The sequence below is a fragment of the Aptenodytes forsteri genome, unplaced genomic scaffold, assembly GCF_000699145.1.
Source record: "Aptenodytes forsteri isolate BGI_AS27 unplaced genomic scaffold, ASM69914v1 Scaffold33, whole genome shotgun sequence".
Taxonomy (NCBI): Eukaryota; Metazoa; Chordata; class Aves; order Sphenisciformes; family Spheniscidae; genus Aptenodytes; species Aptenodytes forsteri.
In genome coordinates this window covers 4,522,298-4,544,885 of record NW_008795037.1, presented here as the reverse complement: position 1 = coordinate 4,544,885, position 22,588 = coordinate 4,522,298, and the positions used below count along the sequence as shown (strand labels likewise).

Sequence of the window (22,588 nt, the reverse complement as noted above, 5' to 3'; positions counted from 1 at the left end):
CAGACAGGCTACCAATAACTTTTGGGCTAACTTGAGCTCAATACGAGGCATGAAAGCGCCCTGCTCAGGCAGACCTGCAGGGGAGAGGGGGGTGTCCCGAAACCGCTCGCACTCCCTCTGCTGGGTCTGCCCTTACATCAAAACCCTCTAACACAGAACAACGTGCACGTACCAGGAGTGAAAAAGCTTTTTGGGGCATCTGAAGTAACAGGCCCCAATTGTTTTTCTAGGACAAAGCTTGTGTGGAAACTGTGCTTTACAAAGAAAACAAATCCCCCACTGAAACAATAAAAATTCTATCAGGAGCAAGCTAATATTTTTATTTAGAAGATGAAACACAGCAGATGATGTAGTACTTTACTAGTTGGGTGTTGTGTTTTGTTTCTTTTTTAAAAAACATTTCATATATGGACGGTCCGTCAACTCTAAGACAAGAGAAATATTAGCTTACTAAAACATAATATAAATATATAACTCATCAAATATTCCTGAAGCAAAATAATTCCATTTATCCTAATTTCCACTGAGCCTTTTTTCCTTTAATAGTAACCCATATTTCTGGTCTTCAGAATTCTGTATTTCTCTTTGTTGTGGTAGTAATGTTTCACACCGAGTTCAAAGCTGCTTTAATCGTTATTTCTACCACAAAGAAGTTTTTGTTTATCCCTGCTCAGCTCCGATGATGCAAACAAAGACAACCTGCCAAGGTGAAAGAATAAAGAGAACTGCCCAAAGCTGTCACCTAACGCTTTCTGTCCTGCAAGGGTGAACAGAATGGCTACAGAAAGTGTTCCAGCTAACATTAACATATGTTGACCAAACATTTAGTTACAGATTACAATAAAAGATACTTAAATTTGAAGTGTATAAAAAGAACATTAAAGCAATTTTGTTGGTAAAATATAACAACATGATTAGTTGGCAGACATAGATCTTAAAATATTTTCAAAAAAACTGACGGGTAGCCTAGTGACTTTTTAGCACAGAAGTTTGAGGACATCCTTCCTAAAAAAAGCTGAAGGAAAGTTTGCTTCCCCTACAGTATTAATGAGGTATGAAGGATCAAGTTATGGTTTGTTAAAAAAAAAAAATCGGTGTACACAGTTTTGGGAAGGCTGAGCATATCGACAGTTCAACTAGAGTTTTAAGCACTCGATACTTTTTTCTCCCCACACTTCTTTTTGTTTTTGCTGGCCTCTACCACGAAAGGGCTGTAACACAAAATGCCTGGCAAACATGTTTCAGGAAATGAATCACATGAGGCCATTAATCAATGAAAATTTTTTTAAAAAAATTAAAATCAATGTTACGATATGGCTCATGACAAGAATCTATTTCAGTCAAACTGATTTTTGACTAGTCATACTGATTTGTTACATTAATCTGTGTGATTTCAGTCTAATTCAAGTCTGGCATCTTACCCAAATTTTAAATGTATCTTGATCCTATACAGAATATACAACTCGACACAGAAGAACTGTTTTTTAGGTGCAAGAGGTGAAGTTTAGCAACAGGCTAGTTAATTTTCTGCAGGATTAGCTGGTCTCAGAGGTCAGTGTACCAAATTGCAACACGTGGCTGGCTGATGATGTGGACTGTCATTTACTAGGGCTCTCAAACTCAGGTCCACACTCATCTCACAATGTCTCGGTTTAGCTCCAAACTGAGTTAATAAAATGGGAGTTGGGAGAAAAACAATGTTTCACCCACCAACTTAGCCATCAAGCTGCTTGACAAGTGACTGCTCTGAACAGATAACTGGTGAATCCAAAAAAAAAAAAGAAAATCATCTTGATGAGGCAATGGTGACATGATTTCTCTATCACTCTATCCTTGTTTCAGACATATGCAAGCATAAATACTTAGCTTTGCTAAAAATCTCCAGAGATTCCAGTTATGCTAAGTTTGTCTGGTATTCTTAATTAACGCATGAACACTTTTCACACCACATCCATTACTAAGTACATGTTTTAATACAAACATATCCTATCTGCTTTCCAAGTTCTCTTAAAAGCTATATGCCCCCTTGCTTTCATTGAACTCTATTCAGCAATATCTTTTCCTGCAGCAGGAAGGCACTCCTATTGGCTTGCCTCCCTGCTCAAACAGGAGGAGCTGTACCAGGGAAAAAAAAACCACAACAGTAAATACTGGAGACAGTCAAAAAGCTCAATTCTAGCCTTAGCAGAGCTAAGTTACAGAACATTCATCTTCTGTGACAAACTCTCAGGTTAACAGCTCTTGCCAAGGATTTTGTCAAAGAGATTTAATTTGGAGACTCCCATATATCAGAGCTAACTTCAGTTAGCATTAGAAAGTATTTTACATGACTGAACAGGACAAAGCCTAAACATGTTAACATATTAAAAAAAAAATAGATGCTGAGTGTTTTAGGAATAATTTTCATCTCCTAATTAATTTTCACTTATGACTTACATCTGTGCAAGTAAGCTCAGAATCAGGCCTCGTATGTCTAACCTCAACATATTTTCAAGTTGTCCTTTAAACAATGATTAAAGGCCAGTTTTAGGTTATAGTCAATACCGGGTAGTAAAAGGCCAACAGTAGCATTTGACATTTTGTGAGGCAGTGCTCCTCAGTCAATTATTTAAAAGTATTGGTTATTAAATGCCACACATGTAGGTGATCTATATTTTCTTTCTTCTGTACTAGCCAGCCACCAACCACGCTGTCAGCTCACTGTGATGTGCTAAAACATAATAAACTTCCTTTGGCTGTGTACACTGCTACCCTTTCTCAGCAGTGACCTCGGTGTCTAACACTATATACCTTCAACTTAGCTATCCCAGGCTTTTCTACATCCCTGTCCATTCACCACACTTAAATTTATCTACTGCTGCCATAAAAATAGATTTGCTGTAGGCAAAAGTGACTGTACCTCACAAGCAACAGAGCAACCAATTCAGTCGCAAGTTTTAATCATGGTAATCAGGATTTGATAATCACGGCTGAGCAGAAACCCTGATGAAGACAAACCCCTACCTTTTCAAACTTGAGTACTTACTTCGAAACCTGCTACATTTTCAACACAATCCCCAGATGCTAAAAAACTTCCTCTAGCGTTTTACTTCATAGAGAACATCTGATTATTAGTTTGGTGTTGGCAAATAAAGAAGCCTTGAAACTACCTCACACAACATGAACTATTATCAGATTTTGCATTACTCAGAGCAAGGAAAACAAATTTTCTTTGACATGTGAAGAATAGGCTGGCAATGATCTTTTCTGCAGATTTATTTTTATATGTATGAGCATTTACATCATCTGTCCTGCAGTGTTTTATTACTTTAAAAAGCATTTGCTTGCCAGTGGGTTTCCCCAGGTCCCCTGTGGCTCTGTTTGGGACATACCCAGTAGCTGTACATAGTTTGGAAAGCCAAGTGTGATTCAGTAAGGGCAAGAGGTTCACATTCAGTGAACTCTGCAAGATCATTTATTTCAGGATAAATTATTACCGGCCAAAAAGCTATCTGATTGCTTAAAGGGGTAACTTCATTCAATCTCTAACACTGTGTGTGTATTGTTAGGCTATTACACTTCACAGCTGTCCAGGTAATTACTTCTGTTCACCCTGCTACACTCTGTTCACCGGATAGCCTGCCATTGAAATATTTGTTCAGACTTCAAGCCCATAAGCTACTCAGACAAGCAGCACATGAACACCCTTAATTAAGGTTATCTTTACTTACAACTACAAAGTACATACTGGGAGTGAAGTGACTCACACATCTAACAAACAGCACATACCTCACAATTACTCAGATACTCCTTTGAAGGCTGTTTTAGCAAGGGAGACCATGACAACAAAGCTAAGCCTAAAGAAATCTTAAACTTCTACCTGGCTGCCCGCTAGAGATGCTAAAAACCCCCTCAGGTTAGCATCTTACTTTTTCGACAGGAAGACCTCTGTCAAGACATCCAAGACAGGGCTCTGACAAATGAACTCTGGGAAATCTAACATCAGTAAAGACATCCCCCAGGTGCTCACCCATACCTCTTTTAGAGGTTTCTCTGCCCAGCACAAAAATGGAAAAAACTAAGTCTCCAGCTATGCTTCAGATCCTCAGTTCAAACCCACTTTATCAGCACAGCAAGTCAATTTTCCTGCCCAGGAATACAAGAGTGAAGGCACAGAATCATACCTCATTCTTTCAGACTTGCTCTTAGGTTTTTTCCCCCTGGCAGACACAGATAATTCATCCAGACCTCATTTGGCAGAGCAGTTAATTTCGGCACAGACTGTGAATCTGTGCTAAACTACTATATTTTAGCTTAGTCACACGTAGCCTGATGGTACTGTGATGGTTCTGTTCCGGTTGATGATCTCTGATGACTACTTCAGAAGTGCGAGCAAGAGGGGTAAAAAAACCAAACCCATAGCATTTCAGGATGATAAAGAATCTAGAACAACGGCTGCATCTAATTATCTGAGTTAAACCCTGTGAAGAACTTCAGTTATGATAACATTTGAAAGTAAAATACAACCATACCACCTCCTCTAGAGATGGGAATACTACCTAATTTCAAGCTCATGATCTCTAGTCCAGAAGAATAGGAAAAAATTCACAAGGAGGTTTAGAACTAGCACAGAAAGCTGTATATCAGAACAGAAACACACAGGCAAAACTGGGTGGCAGTTCTTCATTAATTCTATGTTTGGCTTTTTGTGCAATTTTGTGTTTTCTATTTAAAAACACTAACAAACTAAGGGGGGGGACACACCAAAAAACCAAGTGACCAAATCCTGACCACACCGATCAAATGGAAGACTCATTTTCATCAGTAAACAGTTTGATTCTTTAAAGAAACGAAACACGCTGTTGTTCTTCACCTGCCTGAGAAAATTTGAACCTAAAACCTGTATTAGCACCTGAAAATACAAAGATTTATCATACAGTGAGTAAAAGAAGGTGGGAAGCTTTTACATGCAAAAGAAGTTGAATTAGCCTCACAGATCCCTATGTTTTCACTTCAGTAATGTTCGAAAAAGAAATGTGCATTTACCACAGTGATAAGCCACTAGTAATTTTTTTCTACTTGTGCAGCAAATACATGAAATTTAAATAGCACTTTAACATATGGAATTTATCCTTCAAGTAAAGAGGTGACCTTTGGAAAAAAGAATTTAAAAAAAAAAAAAAGAGGCAAGTGGACCAAATGAAATATAGGTCCAATGTGTCTAGTAAGTCTAAGTGTGCAATATGTACAAGTTAAACAATGATTTCTGTTACAGTATATCCCATATGCATAACAGGAAACATCCCTGTATGTCACATAGCAAAATTATTCAGGTGACTGCAAACACCAGGGGCTAGTCTCTCACCTGATGTAAACGGCACATGTCTTTGATGTTAAAGGACCCGTGCAAATTTACACCAGCTGTGCATGTGGCCCTAGCTGTGCAAACCACATATGCGTATAGTTTTATGGACTGAGCCTGATTAATGTTTTGTAAAACCCTGCATGCATCAGACTTCTTTAAATTGCTGTAGGAGCTGTTTTGCTAAAAGTCAAGGGTGCAAATCTTTTGCCATCACTATACTCAATTTTACCAACTGTAAACACAATACAGATAAAAATGTGTTCTACAAAGTTTTAGTAACAACACACAATATTATACTCCTCAGCAGATAGCAATTTAAACAGTTTACACAAATTCTAATTTGAGTGAAAATTACCTATGTACTATATGGCTCCTAATAGTCATTATACTTATCTTAACAGAAATACAGAACAGCTCCTTCAAAATGTCTGAATGTAGGAGTGCTGTAAAAAAACACTGATATTTAAGCAAAAAGCGGTTCAGAAGTTTGTATTAACTGGTTGCTATAGCCGTTTTTAAGGAGATGATCATCAGTGCTTTACAGTTAGGAACAGCTGAAAGCTTTGTTTCAGGTAGAAGGACAGCTTTCCAGAGCAGCTAAACAATCTGTAATTTTAAACTCCTAATATATAGCTTTGACTACATTTTCTGTAATTTTAAAAAAAGAAAGAAAAAAAGAAGTCTTAAATTTACCATCTTCAGAAACACTACCCTTGTAAGAAGACCCAGTCCATTGTGTCACATTCCTGACTCTATCCACTAACAGAGAATAAGCCAAATTACATTTTTTGTGATACTGCCTACCTTTTATACCACAGGAAAAATTACCTGTTTCCGCAGTTTCCCAAAATACTCTCTGATATTTTCAGTCCATTTGTCTAATCAATAGGTTTAATAAGACTCCAGATCTGTACTTCAAACAAGAAAGCACTGCCAGATTCAGTGGAATCCTGTGAAAGTGCATTGTTACACTTGCATATTTTGTAGCACAGAACGACCTATTTAAATATGTTCCTCACAATTATTTCCACTGTATTTTCTTCAGAATATACTTTATAGCACATACTCACAACTGTGTCACACCTGGCATTCTGTAAAAACCTGGGTCAACACCTGACAAACAACTGAAAAGTTTTATCTGCTCCTTCCCTCTAATTTTTTTTTTCTCTCTCCCTTTTTGTTAGAGAAGTGCTAGAGTAGTTTGGTTTGTCCACCACACTCAGATTTGGCGTAATCTTACTGAAACTACTCTTCTATTCTACCAGCAGAGGGATCTTAAGAAGGAAAAATGAAAACTTCATGGGAATAAAAAAATCAATCCAAGTTAATCCCAATTACTGTACCCAAGTAAAAAAGTCGTAAAAAACACATTTTAAACTTATACAAACCAAAGCCTTGTGAGCAGCTGAACACACTTAATTGCCATTAACTCCACGAGCAGACTGCACCTCTCAGAATCTGGCTGAAATATTTTCAGTGCAGATCATCTCACCTCATTATGTATTTCTTCTACTTGCTTTACAACTGCAGTTTCCAGTGATTTCAAAGATAAAGCCATTGAATCAGAATCAGTCTGTAAATTCTGGAGTGCCAGTTCACATTGTCCAAATATGTATTCCAATGTTCCTCTTGAACACTATAAGATACAATAAAAAAATTTATATATAGCCGCTTCAGAACATATGTATTTCTCAAGTATACTAAACTATTTGCTTCTACACTAATCAAAGTGAAGGACCAGAAGGGATGTATTTCTGTAACTTCATTTCATGATCTTTTAAACAAAAGCATAATGCCTCCTGGATTGTCTACATAGTTATTGATATAAATTATGCCGAAGTCTAATTGATCAGACATCTAGCCAACCAGTACAGCATAGATTGAAAGGAGAAAGAAAATAATTCCTTTTAAATTTACTTTAAAAATATGGCATACAAAAACATGGCCATACTTTCCATTGCTTCCTGGACAGTTTTTGACAGTATTTCAGAATCAGTTGTATTTGCCCAGTTGTATGGGCTCCCAGTAACACTAAAATGGAGTTCCATATCCAGCCTGAGAGAGCTGTTTGCTTACAAGCTATAGAGAATATGAACAAAACAAAATTTGCACTTCCGCTCCTTTTATTTTGTTTTCATTATCCTTCAAAATGAGAAGGAAATCTGTAAAAATCCTTTTGAAACAAAAGAAAGAAGACAACTACAACTTTTAATTATTTGCAATTAAATATCTGTACCTTCAGTTAAATTTCCAAGAATAATCTTGAATAAGGTCTCATATTCTTTGTAAAAAAAACTTCCATACTATATAACTTGAAGTCACAACAGTTTACAAAAACAAAGCATAATCACTTAATAGAGAAGCTTTTCATACTGTGAAAATAAGTGTGCATTTTCCTGCAAAAGTAATAGACGGGAGCAGTAGGTAAGAGCACTCTTAAAATGAGAGATGAAAAATACAGAATTTTTTGTTTTAAAATGTACCGTGTACTTTATGTCAAATCCCAGTTTAAGCAAGCAGAGTATATATTTGTTTGGGAAATAAAGGCACTTTTTTCTATTACAACATGTATCTATGTATACATGCATGTTTAGTGCTATTGCTTCATTTCCATTCCAGCACAAATTAGGAAGAGTAATGGGGAAAAAAAGAAGTATATGGATACATGCATCTCTCTTGCTTCAATAGTTATATATTGCCTTGATGAAAGAAGAAAGTAGTAATTGTAATTTTTAAAAATATCTTTTTACAATACAGTCTATTTTTATTTTTTCTGTGTGCTTTCCCATCAGAACGCTACATAAACAGAACTAGTGATAACACCATGGAAAGGAATAGGGAGGAGAGGTCTAGTAATAAAAAAATAAATAAATAAAAAAAAAGGTGTCTTAGCACTTGAGACTATCAGGCTGAAGCCTTGTTATCACAGAATGACTCTGAGACAAGGGACTCTATCACTTTTCTGCTTCTTCAATCCTCAGATGCAGAGAAGGATCCAATTTAAAGCATACTCATGACTGCTCCGAGTTGTTCTGACCTCCTAAAGGCCATTTTTGCCAGTGGACACTGCTGACATGTTTTGAGTATTTCTAGCTCATCATGAATATTGCCTTTCAACTAGGACTGGGATATGAACACAGCAAAAAAGTTTTAAGACATTTCAGGTAAAAATATAGTTGTTTCGACATCTCATCAGTAATCCACAAGGTGTGGTGTAGCACATTCTTAATTCATATCTTATATGCCTAACTGTGAGTTTAGGCAAACTACCAATACAGAAACAATTGTACCTCAATCCAAAAATAAACAAATAGCAGTTGTTCAATAAAAACAGTCTGAGTCATAAGCATAACTGTGAACTACAGTTCTGGATAAGACAACATGATGCTTCATACACGGTTATAGAACAGTAGTTTTACGAATGACCAAACAGCAAACCGTTTTTGATGCTTACATCTGCCACTCTGTGAGTTGAGCTGAATCGAGGTGAAAAACCAGCCAGAACACAGTGCTGATGTGTCATATTGAGATCATCTAGGGACAGATTAGAAAACCTTAAGTACAGGGAAAAAATTATACTTAGTAAAACTTATTCTGGCTGAATATGAATTAAATGACACTACATTAAACATTTCAAGAAAAAAATAGAGAACTCAGATAGCACTACCTTCATAGAGCTGTACTGTTTAGCAGAGCATGATAACTATTCACTGTCCTAGTGTCACAAAGACCTCTATTCATATTAGTTTTCTCCCAGTTTATACAGTTCAGAAGTTGCATTTTCCCACCCCTTATGGGAAAAGTTCAACTAAACAAACTAATTCTTTCGAAGTTGAGGATCACTATAAACAGACTACTCAGAAATTACAATCTCTTTCCTCAAAAATCACTAAACAATACTGACATTTCTTGAAAAAAGAAACGAAGAAAGAGAAAGAAAAAAGTCAAAGATATTATTTCATCTTTTTATCCAAAACTCTCCCTTCAGCTCAGAGCCAAGAAACTGGGAACCCAGAAAGCACAATCTGCTCAAACACCTGACTCCAAAGAATTTCATTTGTGACTTTCTTGTATACTGCCAGAGGGCTATCGTGGACTTGAGTTCACAAACTGGCAAACAAACCCCACAAACCTCTGTAGATGGAATCTACTTGGTTGCTATCAGAATTTCGTCAAAATTATCATAACTGAAGAACGTTTAAATTCTGACAAATTAGCACTTTTTAGAGGAAATATATTCCTCTGGAAAAGTTCAGACTAAATCCAGTAACAACACCCACTGTTACATTGAAAACCATTCATGAAGTGCTTTCAATTCAAACAGCTTTAGTGTTAAAATTACGCTGCCCTCTCAACCTTAACAAGACATTCAGGAAAATCTATCAAAAATTTCTGTAAAAATCACTCCTGGGTTATAGTTTTGTAAGTTAGTAGAAAGAGATTAAAAAAAACCATACAAAACCAGGTGACCTGAAGTGTCACCAGGCAAAAAAACAGTCAGGCATAGATAAAATTAGAAGAGAACAGGAATAGAGACCTTTAAGATGCTAGTTAACTTAGAGTCTGTATTTTCAACAATATCTATTCTTTCAGGAAATTTAGCTTCAGTCATCTTAATACAGCATGATGAGAAATTATCAAGCTTCATCCTTCCATCACATAAATATAATTTCTCTTTAAGAGATCAATATTTGCACACATGAAATCTGATATCCCAAATTCCAAATACTAATTTTTGAAAATACACTTCTGACCATAACGACAGACTATCAGACTGAAAAGAACACAGTGTGTGAAGTTTAATGGTATTCTCTTTATTACCGAAAAAAAAATATGCTCTAAAATTTTACTTTACCTTGCAACAAGTCTGAAACTTTAAAACTGAGAAAAGTCTAACGAATACGAATTCAGAAAAATGACTGAATTTATCCTAGTTGTAAGAACAGTGTCTTCTTTTTATGAATTTTATAACAATAAAATACCCAAGTCATACCCAAGACAGCAGATAGCATCACAAACTTGAAAAAAATAAAAATAAAAAAATCAGAGAAACAATTTATATAAGGAATAGGCAGACAAGTGTTATGAAACAGGAATTCGCACTGAGAAAGTTTAGATGGGAGCTTATTTTCTATTTGCATGAGGTTTGCAGATAGGTGAAATTGAAAAGCTTGAAAAAACGCTCCAAAGCAAACAAAAAGAACATAGGAAAAAGCGATTTCCTACATAAACATATGAGGGTTAAATTGCATACAGCCAAGTCTTGCAAGGGCCACAGAACAGTATTATCTCTGGACATTGCAATATTTAAATATCACAATCACTTTCAGGAAGAATTCCGACAGAAAACAAACCTAATCACTTCTACTGCCCCATTCAGTGCCCATTCATTGTGGTGTGTTTTATGTAGCAAACACAACATCAGAAGTATTACATTTTGATTTGCACCTTTATTCAAACCCTTCACAAATCTTTCATTGTAGAGCTCCCCCTTGAAATTGCTTCCAACTGTCTCTAATCCTTTATGACTCTTAGAAAGAAGCCTGTAATTTTAATTTAAGAGTTTATAATTCATCTAAAACTGTAATTGTACAAAAATAGTTGAAGCTTCATGGATTTCATGTCTCAAAGGATATTTGAAAAATACATTCTAGGTCTTAAAAGATTACAATAAAGATTTGCTTTTCTTTTTCTTCTAAAAATATATTAATTGAAAAGAAAAAGCACTCTTTGTTAAATTGTCCATTTGGCAGCAAAAGCTTTTATTCAGATACAGAACACTACATTCAGATTACTGTTTTGGTTTTAGAGCCAAACCAAAGCTGTTACCTTCCTTGGACACCCATGTCAAAACTACCATAGTCTCGTGGTTTTAGGTAAAGTAGAATACATACAGAGTTAACATCAGTTTTGCATGACTAAACACTGATCGGCGAGGTTTGGAAAACCAAAACAAAGCCTCTCCAGTATTATGCATCACATAAAATACATGCATGTAAAAATAGCAATATACGTATCAGTCCTGCTTTGGAAAACTGCATGCAGGCAAGTTATTTGTCACAGTTCTCCTGAATTTGTGGTGAGGCAAGAGCCAAGATGGCATCTTTTCTGCCACAAAACAGTGGGCCCTTATCTTGCCACAAATTCAGGACATCTCATTTCAGTATCTATTACAAAAACAAAACCTCACAAAACTTATGTGAACTGTATAACGCATATGAGAAGTGATTTTTATTTTAAATCACGACTAACGCCAACTTAGCAACATATTTAGCACAGTTTCAAGAACTGTCACACAATCCCTTCTCCTTCTTAAAACAGTCTTGCCTTCCATACGGATGCTTACGAGATGCATACGCCAATTAACTAACTGCTAGGTAAGAAAGAAGTTTTGAGAATTGGATGGCAATTTTCTGCTTACATGACTGTTCCTCTCCTAAAGCTTTCCCATGTCTATGAAAAATGCTGTCACTTGCACAGACTATGTTTCTGAAGTCTGATCAGGCATTTTGCTTGTTTATAAATTTTAAAACACCACAAATTATCCAAATTTAAAATAGTAATTCTAGAAAACAATCAAGAAAAACTAATGAAGTCCAGTACATGCTACAGTGCTATCCTGACCAAAGAGAATTTCCTCAAAGTCTTTTCACAGACACTAAAGCTATTCATATTCACCTGTATTAACAGGATACCATTGTGCCACCAGTCGCTGTGCAAATGTGGATGATTACTTGCACTTCAGGCAGCATAATGCCTAAATCAGTTTCCCCAAACTACTGACAATATTGTAAAGGACTTGTTTGCATTCAAAGGAAGACAACTTGGTTGGTAACAGACACTTGGTGATTGAATGCTGGAAAAAAAGCCTTCATTTTTCTGTCTGAGGTGGAGCACCTAAAAAAGAAAGAGACTATTTCCTGCATACATGTATATGGCAAAATCCGTACTTCTTTTAAATGGATTGTTTTATTCTTTTATTTCTACTACTTTCTGCCTGCCACTTCCCAATGAATCATCTGCCACCTTACAGCCAGATCCCATTATAGGGCTACTATAGCTGAGGCAAGATTTATTAAAAGAAATTAATCACATGTATGATTGTGTACAGGTGGCCAAAGCCATGTTGGAAAACAAAGTTATCAACCTGAAGTCTGTTTAAATAATTTGGAGGTCAGATTTTGACTTTACAGACGAAGTACTAAGAAGTCATAAGAATGTTTAGCAGATGATCTGATTAGTTGCAAATGCATACAATTATTTGACACAGAATCTCCAGCTACAGAAACTTCAGATAACACACCTTGCGTAAACCATAGTTACAAAATGGAGTTTTTATTTAATACAGAACCCTGTCCCTCACATCCGCAGGAAGGAAAAAAAAAAACCACAAAAAACCCAAACAACACAAAACTATCTAAGGTACCTGGTGCTTTAATACATTTATCCATGCAAGGCCTCTGTAAAGTTGGTAACTGACACAGAAAAACCTAAGGGTAAGGAGATGTTAAGGGACCTGCCAAAGTTTGCATGGAAATTCTGCGAGAGAAGCAGGCTTACAGCTCCTTAAACTAATGCTATTGTTTTAACACCTGACCACCGTTCTACTATCAGATGTAGACTATTATTCTCTATGTGGACCCCTTATCAGACAAGCTTCTCAGTGATTTCCTGCTATTTACAGACAGCAGATACATTTTGGAATTTGGATGCTGCATATTCTATTTTGAATTGTGGGAGCAAGTTCACGTTCATCACACAGGATCTTTCTGTCCCTCCCCTGTACAGACTTCTGCCATCCTGTTCTTTTCTCAAATGCATCCCTCCCAGCACAGAATCTCAGCATGGTCCTCTCCACTGCTTGAAACTACCACCAGTTCCTCTCTTTTCTCTCTGATGCTGTTCTCAGTCCCTGTCCCTGCTCTGTCCACCCCTCACTGTATGCTTTCTTCTAGACAGCTGAATTACCTGGGCAGCAACAGCAGAAACTGTGCTTGTACAGCCTTTGTCAAAAGAACTGACTAATAGATATGTGTATGTATATACACTTAACTAACGTATGTATACTTAACTAATTCTACTACTTAACTAATTATCAGAGCACCAGTGATGTGAGGAACCAAAGCACCCGGAGAGAAACAATGACCCGTGTCACTGCAGACTATTAAGACATAACAAACACAAGGCAGAAAGAAAGGAAATGAATTCTTAACCATTGCTTACTGAAAGGAGTAGGGACTAAAGGCCCAGAACTTATTACTTCTAGGTAAAGTACTTCCCAAGAAAATACAAACCACAATGGAAAATGCTCTCAGAATTACCAACAGGGGTTTGTATTGTCTTTTCTATCTTCTTTCAAGTGTTCTCCCTGAACTTTTTAGATAGTTGTCTTTTTGTCATCTATTTCATGAAGCAGATAAAAGGTACAGTGGGGTTTAAAGCACTGGCAAAAGCTTTGATATTCTAAACATCACAAATATCTACAGACAAAAGTGAAATGGACTTGTGCTATTAGTTTTCTTAACTACCATAAACAAATAAAGAATTTTCTTTTTAACCATATTACAGTGCAATTTTCAAAAGCACTAAAATGCTTTTCCACCATTTCCAATTCTACTTGTATCCAACTGCACACAATGCTTCAACAGGAAAAAACCTAACCAAACTAATTTTACTCTAGGTATGTCAACAAAAAGCAGCAGGAAGGTATGTGTCCTTCCCCAAGAAATTATGGGTCAATGGAATACTACTTTCATAACAGAAAGTTAGAGGGATGATCTGTCCCTAATTAAGAAATATTTTTAGTTTTTAAACAAGAAAAGCGTGCCCAAGCAAAACACAGAATGAATTAAAAGGCTGAACTAAAAAAAAAAGTCTGGGATTTGCCAAACTTCATGATCAAAGTTCGGTAATGACAAATACGCTTCTGGGGTTCGAAGTCTTAATAATCAAGGAATATAGCTTTTGGATTAAATGTGGACTCAAGGAAAAAAAAAAAAAGGTTAAAAAACTCCGACACATTCAAGATGCTAGAGAGCAAAGAGGGTTCAAGTTAGTTTGTGGAAATAGAAGCAGATTAAATATCTAGAAATAGTTTAATGAGCCATACATACATGTGGAAGTGTTTCCATTAAATACTTATCTTGAACCACAAGCCAACCTCTGCAATGTGTGCACCCTACTTCTGGTTGGTTATGAAAATAATTTTTTAATGCTTCTTGAACTATAATTTGCTGGGGGTGGGGAGGGGTATAAGATTCCAAGTTCATCTTCATGCTGTTTTAAAACCCTAACCTTCAAGCAAGAGCTTGATCTATGGGAAACAGCTGCAGAAAAGTAAATCTCCCTTTGAAAAAGTCCATAATGTATTTTTGTTAAGTATGTTTTGAAGTCATGGTAGGAAAATTAGTGAAAATTGTAAATCTGCTTGCAAATCTGGTCGTGTCTAACTCAAAGATTAGGGGAAAGATTCCAATTTAATAGTAAGACCATGACAACCCTAGTTAAGCATGCTCTAGGACAGAGCAGATGGGGCCCTTTGCTCACCTCCACGCGTTTTGGATTTATTGCATGCACCCAACACGTTTCATATTAGACACTCCTTGACTGTGTACTTGAGACAGCAGGGTTCAGTATGCACTTCCTCTGCAGACCAATATATTATTCTAAATTGAGCTAAAGTGTTTCCGTTTCATGAGTGATATAAAGTTCAGATTTGAGTTTTTAGGCAGCAGATTTGCAGTCATTCACCAGATCTTTTTTCTTCATATTAGGAAATATAAGTCTATAAAAAAAAAAAAAAAATTGTCTTACTGAAAGTAATTTTCAATTTTGTTTGGTTTTGTTTAAACAAATTATGGCTTATGATTTCATCTGAAGAGGACTGCTGAGAATGCAGGTGTAAATATATATTTTAAGACTGCATTTTACTCAAATTCTACCCAGAAACAAAAAACAAAATACATTCATATTATTGTAATAGCTTAATTGAAATGGATTTGAGATCACCTAATGTTTAGTACTAACATCCATTTAAATTATGGCTTATGATTTCATCTGAAGAGGACTGCTGAGAATGCAGGTGTAAATTTATATTTTAAGACTGCATTTTACTCAAATTCTACCCAGAATAACAAAAAACATTTTATAGAGCCAATGAAGAGAAGAACATAAACATTACTAAATGTCTACTAGAAATGCTAAAAAACACCCCCAATCTTTTTGTTATTTTGATATACCCATTGATCAGGATTTACAAGTTACTGTAATTGCACATTACTGTTAGAAAGTTACCACATTTTCTTATCTAAGATTTGTGTGTACAATATCAGGAAATAGTTGGGGTATTATAGGTACAGGAATTGATAGGCCCTGACTTTTTTAATTATAAGCAACATACTGAATTCGACATTTCAGTATTTTACAACATTCATATAAAGCAGTAAGCACCATACCATTTCAACAATTGGAAGAACAGACCTACAGAGTTGCTAAGTTTTTGCTAGAACTGGGTGAGTCAATGGTAGTCAGAAATAGTACACAGCCCTATCAATCAGTCCCTGTACATCAACAGCTACAACTAGCTGCAGTACTCTTATCTTAACGTTATATTTTCTAGAAGCCTTGTATACTGCTGTCACTGCTTTTAAAATAATGCCAGCAAGAAGACTCTGCTTACTGAGTTTCTAGAATGTATGATGCATAAAGGCACAAGATAAATGAATCTAAAATTGGCTTCTTTATTGTCAAGTTACTTTGTATACAAAGTTTTCATATTTTACCTTTTAGATGGCATCAAGATGCCTCCTCTTAAAAGTCATTTTAAAAAAATCTGAACAGAAAAAATACACTAAAACCGTATACGTCAACTTATATTGTTTTTCACTTTAAGTGAAAATGATAAAAGGTAGTTCTACTGTATGTAGAAACCTAATAAAAGGGCCAGTTTGAGAATACTTTCTCAGACTGTATAAAATAATAATTTTTTAAAGTAATTGAGAAAAAAAATACAAAGGCTATAGAAATGCAGAAGAGATTATCAAACACCTGGCATACAGAGCTCAAATCTGTAGCTCTGCACAAAGTATTAAGAAGAATGTGATTCACACATCATCTTCAAAAGAATGTTTAATACATCCTTTGTTTCCATCTAAACACGATCATGATGTTATGTGTTAAATAAACTGACTTTCTGACCCACCCATAGCATCCCTGATAATACTTTAGTTACTGTATATAAATTCCATCGGGGAATAAAAAATGTCCTTATGATCTGGTCAACTACAAGCTACAGTATTTTGCAACAAACACACTGAAGTTAGACCCCTTCTTTTATTACTTGTCTTCTCAATCTGTTGCCTGGCAAAGCTGTGTATGCACAAACTTTCCAGTCAGGAAGGATTAGATAAGAAGTTTACTTGATGCCTGAACTGCTATTGCACAAAAATGGATTAGTAATTTCTTTCTAGGAATGTTTAGCTGCCACTTAAACTTCACTTCCATATAAGAAATGTCTCAGTTTCCCTCCAGGCTGCTACTCTATATCCTTACAAATACAGAAAAGGGATGCACATCCACACCACTGTGCCAAAGGATCTCACATCTTAACACTCCATCTGTTCATGTCTAAACATACTTAAGAGCACAGACAGTCCAGTTCTTTCACACAAGATACTTCATTGATGACAGCACACAGGATTTGATGAGGTAACTAAGAACAAGGAATGGTATATGTTTTTTAAGACTGCCCACAAATGTATTGCTTGTAGTAAGTAAACTGTTTTCGTATTTGTTGGAAGATAAAAAGTGAAAGGTAAAAGTGAAAAGACTGCTTAGCCCAACAAGATGGCAGTGTGACAGGTCATTCTAGGGACGTTCCGTGGTGTCTACCTTCCAAGTCACAAACACAAAAACAGGGAACACTGCAAGTGCTCTCACTCTTCGACGATGATATCTGTCAAGCCAAGTCACTAAACAGGCAAACACGGTGATGTCAGAAGCGTTGTTCATGTTTTGAGTTGTCGGATTTATAACTAAATTTGTTTAAAAAAAAAAAAAGGTAACTAAGAGAAATGCAAGCCAAAAGAGAAAGCAACAGATTTTGTGTCAACAAACCTTAGCCCCAGTTCTTGCCTTGTTTCTTTCAATGGAAAAACCTCAGTGTGTGAGCTCAGCTGCTCATGTAAATGAACTCAATTTAATTTTCTTTTTTTAATCCTCTACACTTGAGACATTGAGACTCACTCTTGGAGTATGACAGCTCTGTTCATTATGATCTTAGTATAATCCCACTACTAGAAAATAGTATGTCTGAATATACACATGGAAAAGTGTAGCAGAAGAGAAGTGTCATGTCTAAAACTGGTGACCAAAAACACATCCACAGACTGGCATAATGGTTGAAATGTCAAGAACCACAGTACCAGAAAACTTTAAGACTGCTACAGTCACAGCTTACATAATACGTAGCCACTCTATAAGCCAAACTCAAGAACAGGAATTTTTTTTGTTGAACATAACAGACACAGATGCTCACAGTTACTCAGTAAAACTGCATTAAGAAGAGAAAAAGGAATCAGCATCTACAAATACAAGGGTGGGACAGATACAGCTCAACTTCTCACAAGATCTGGGGACATTCTGCTTATGGCCTGAAGCCTGACTTGGACTAGCAATTCTGACTGCACAACAGACAGGAAAGGCTCAAAAAGAATATTTCCTTTCTTAGCTGTGAAGTGAAAGAAACATAAGGAAAAAAAAGTTCTCCAAAATACACTGGAAGTAGGCAGGGTAGGAGGAATTTATTATATACTCTAGCCAGATCCCATGTCTTTCTAAATAAGGAAAGTCCTAACTGAAAGGAAGGTATGATCTTCTATATTAAGTGTAATTTTCTCTGTTTTCAACAGAAAGTTCACCTTCTTAGCCCTTGAAAATTACCAAGCATCAAGTAGAAGTCTCCTTGGTGAAGTGGTACTGCTAATCCAGGTGTCTCTATGTCCCATGCTACTTTCAAGCCTACGTGCCAAACAGCTGGGTCTCTTCCCTTCAGTTTTTGTTCATTACTTTCTTCCATGGCTGAACCTTTAAAGAGAAGGAGGGGAAAAACACCACAAAGACGACAGACAAGGTGAGAACCATAAAATACAAAACCTGGTCTAACAGTACAGACTTAATGATATCCCACATTGGTACAATCTTAACAGGCTTAAACTTTCTATAATCTCCATTTGGTATAATCACCATCTCCAAATTCAAAAGTATGTAATAGGTAAAAAAAGCCATATGAGACCAAGAATTTTTTGCAACCAACTAAGATGGAAACTTCATGTTAACTACAAAGTAAAGGCAAATCAAGGCAAAGTTTGTAACTGACTCAAGTTTTTCTGAAGTTCTCAAGTACATGTAATGGGAGTTTTCGTTCATCTTCACACTTTTTTTTTTTTTTTTCTTTTTTACACATCACTAAAACTATAAGCATAGAACAAAAAAGAAAAAATGCAGCAACACTGATATAAAAATAGATAATTTCTGAAAGAATTTCAATTCATAAACTGCCAAAGCATTTTATGAACAATTTCATTTGTTTAAGTACTTGCAATTTCACCAAATCATAAACTGAGGCAAAGTAAGGTGAAATAATGGGCACAAAACACAATCTAGACCAACGAAGTTGAGCGAATCTTGGAATCATATCTGTCATTCTTTTCTCAAAATTATTAGTCAAACATGCTAGATGACATGTGCAAGAGCCAATGAAGCTTCAATACATTTGTCACAACATTTTTCTTATCATTAAGCAACATGAATGTGTTGAGCTTGGGGAAAAAATAATCCACTGCATAGAAATAGTATTTAGAACTTAATCCCTCAGAACTATTTTCATAAGCCTACTTCACTGCAGTATAAATTGAAAGATACAATCAGCATTTATAACAAGGTATTTGGGAGCTATGGTATAACAGTTTTATGGCTAAAGTAACAGAACATTTTGACAGAGGGAGGATGAAGTTTTAATAAGCAGTTGGCACAGAACAGCAGTGAAGAGTTAGAAATCATCAGCTATGTAGCATGCCTAATTATTGCTTATAAGTTAGTAACTGTGTGTTTCCATTTCACTGTCCATTTCAAATGCGCTTTCATGTAATAATTTTTAAAGCTTTTGTCTTCATTTAATTCTAGAATAAAAATATTAAAATAAAGATTTATAACTCTTATTATCATATGCACACATAAAAAGTGACCTTGAACTCACACTTTCAAAATATTCAAGTCATTCATCTCACATGGTTACTGCAATGTTTGTTTAGTTGGGAGTAGCCTCTAGTAATTAATAAATTGTCTTAATTTTCTAGGTCAATTAAATATTGCCTAAATTCAGTAAGCAGAGAGCCAAGACCTTTTAAAAAGCCAATCTGAGGTTCTTAGTTAAAACTCCTACTGCAAATTCAGTCCCCGTATTCCCTCCCACCGCTGCTGCAGTTCTCATCCAGCTGAAGCTTTGGCTCAGGAGCAGCTCTAGGCCTTTCTATCAAGGAGCACACAAATGAGAAAACAAGAGCTAGCAAATACTCAGAAAAATCAATACTAAAGTCTTCAAGGGGCTTTCATATTTTCTGCCCTGTTCAGATAAATCGTAACTTAATTTAAGAAAAATGTTTTCTGAAAACTGCAAATAGGATGGCTTTCAAGGCATTTTTAATGCAATACATCATGGATATTATAAAAAGAGGTAACCTTTCTGGGTTAACTCTCTCTGTTATGCTGCTTTCCTATTCACTTAGGCAGCAGCACTGTTCACAATATGGCACCAATAAAATATAGAACTACAATCAGAGACAGCAATTTCAATCAAAGTTTCCTGGGGTCTCCTCATAAATCCAGCACCTTTGGAATGTGCTCGTTAAAATGACTTATTTTTTGCAGTTTGATAAATTTTTTATTGCTTAAGTACAGAGTTCAAATGTAGCTCACAGTCTCCTTTTCTCTATATTCTCAATTATTGCACCTTATAATTATCAGCAGCAATTGAAACTGATTGCTCCTACCATGTTATTTTGGTAACAAATGGAAGCAAGCTGCTACTAGCTTTTAAATGCAACCTATTCTGAAAGTGAGAGCAAGAAAAAAAAAAATAGACACCTTGACATTTGTGGTATATTTCTAGGTAGCACTGACAAACTTTTACATAAAAAGAAGTTGTTATTAAATTCTGTATGTCACAGCTCAAACATGACTGAATGCTGTATATTCATTGATATAATTACAGTTCCCATTTAAGTGAAAACATTTGGATGCATCTAAACCATAGGTATTTGAGAGTAAATCATGTGGATCTTGCACATACACAGCATCTTAAGAACATGTATTTATTTTGGAGTAGACCATACAGAAATGGTCAAATGTAGCAGTATTTAATTGAAACACAATAAAACTATTTGCAAATTTGAATTCTGTTCATTAAAGATTTCTAGAATTTGGCCTGCAAGAAACCTTTACGCTTGCATCCCAAATGAAATGGTGCAACCAGGTAACAAGCTTACCGCAACATAACAATACCTCATCAAAGCTGTAATTATGGCAGAACCATGAAAGAGAGAATGTAGCTGCAGAAAACTGGCCACAACATTATGCTTCTAACTAGACAGCTCAAATTTCAGAGATGTTCCAGCTCTAAGACATGATCTTATCAGGTTTGGGTCATGCTTAGGTTCAGAACAACATGAAACTTGTTTTCCTGGACCTAGTTTGGTTACTGTTCCACAGCACAGAAAGTAAAAGTAGCTTTGAAAAGTTTCTTTGCTACTCGGCACCAAAATCTTCAACAGTTTGAGAGTTTTTTTGACATTCTAAGACCTAAATGTTCTCTATTCAAGTCAAATTGTAACGCCAAACTATATCCTGAATGTAATCTTAAATCAAACGTGATTTCTTAGACGACGGAATCACTGCCAACACATTGCTAAAATCAAGCAGGACTGTAAATATCTACTTTGTCATTAAATCCAACTGATCATTGTTATACAGAAAAAAAGAATTATTATTTTACAGATTGATTGATTTTTTGAGAATTTAAAAGAATTCAGGCACATGTTCAGCAATTAATGAAATACATACATTATTACTGTCTTCCATAGCAATTTATATATGTTATATGCAAGAAGTGAAAAAAGCAGAGCATGCTTTGCTTTTCAGCAGCTGGTGGGAAAGAATGAGTATCTACCCAGTTATTTCTTCTACCTTATTACTGAAAAGCCATAGCATAAGAGGTTCATTAAACTGTAGTAACATTTTAACTTATGCTTGCAACTGACATTCCCAAAAACGAAAATCGGAAGATTTGTCAACATTGTTTTTATCAATTCGTATTTGGAATACTGTGTTCAAATATATCAAGAACATAAGCACTAAAATAAGAACAAAGAATATTCTGTCATCCCTTCATTCTTGAAGGAGCCACTTTTTTTGATCAAATAAGGGAGAGCATGGTTAAAAAAAAAAAAAAAACAACAAACCCCACAACAGTTAATTCAAATGATGAGTTCTTTTTAGAAAACAAGGATTTAAATCTATTATTATAAGCGTAATTGGATCATTAAAAATTTGTGATTCTCTCAGAAAATAATTCCAACTGGCCAGAACCTACAAGTTACAGATGTGACCATTTCACTCACATATTCATTTCTTAAGATGTAATACGTATTTTTCTACATACCATTTCTATTCTTTCAACAAGCAATATTTCTTCTACATTATTGACATTAGAAACTATTTAATGTAATTGTTCTCATCCTGTACAAACATCTACTCCATGACTTTTATCCATTATCCACAGAGGATTATTGGTCAACTACAAATTTAGATTGACTTCAATTCTGAACAACTTTTGTAGTTTCAGGATTTTTTTTTTTAACCTAGTGAGGAAACAAACATCTGTAGTGAATCTCAAGTATTTTTATTTGCAATTTCTGTAGGAATAAAATAGCAGTCATTAGATTTAGTGCTAGGATATTGCTTCTAACATTGCAGTGTGAAAAAATACAAACAGCATTTTACAAAAGAAACCAGAATAAAAGCTCCTTCAAAATCAGTCATTATTGCAACTGACAAAGTTTGTTAAACCTTTCAACATTACCTTGTCAGCGAACAGAGCCAGTTGTTTAGTACTTGAAGAGATTTATACAGCAAGTAGGCCTTACAGCAAGACGACAAACAAGATACTGTAAAGAATCTAGAGAAAACCAC

At 35.5% G+C, this 22,588-nt stretch overlaps 1 protein-coding gene across 1 annotated transcript in view; it reads right to left on the bottom strand.

The window, feature by feature from the left end:
* Positions 1-22,588, bottom strand: part of FTO (FTO, alpha-ketoglutarate dependent dioxygenase) — a 258,501-nt gene that overhangs the window by 178,755 nt on the left and 57,158 nt on the right. Inside the window, exons 4-6 of the mRNA XM_019471379.1 lie at positions 18,284-18,427; positions 8,799-8,878; positions 6,837-6,980 (exon numbers count right to left, since the gene is read on the bottom strand). Of these exons, the coding sequence (XP_019326924.1) occupies positions 6,837-6,980; positions 8,799-8,878; positions 18,284-18,427 (368 nt within the window). The remainder of the gene's footprint in view (positions 1-6,836; positions 6,981-8,798; positions 8,879-18,283; positions 18,428-22,588) is intronic.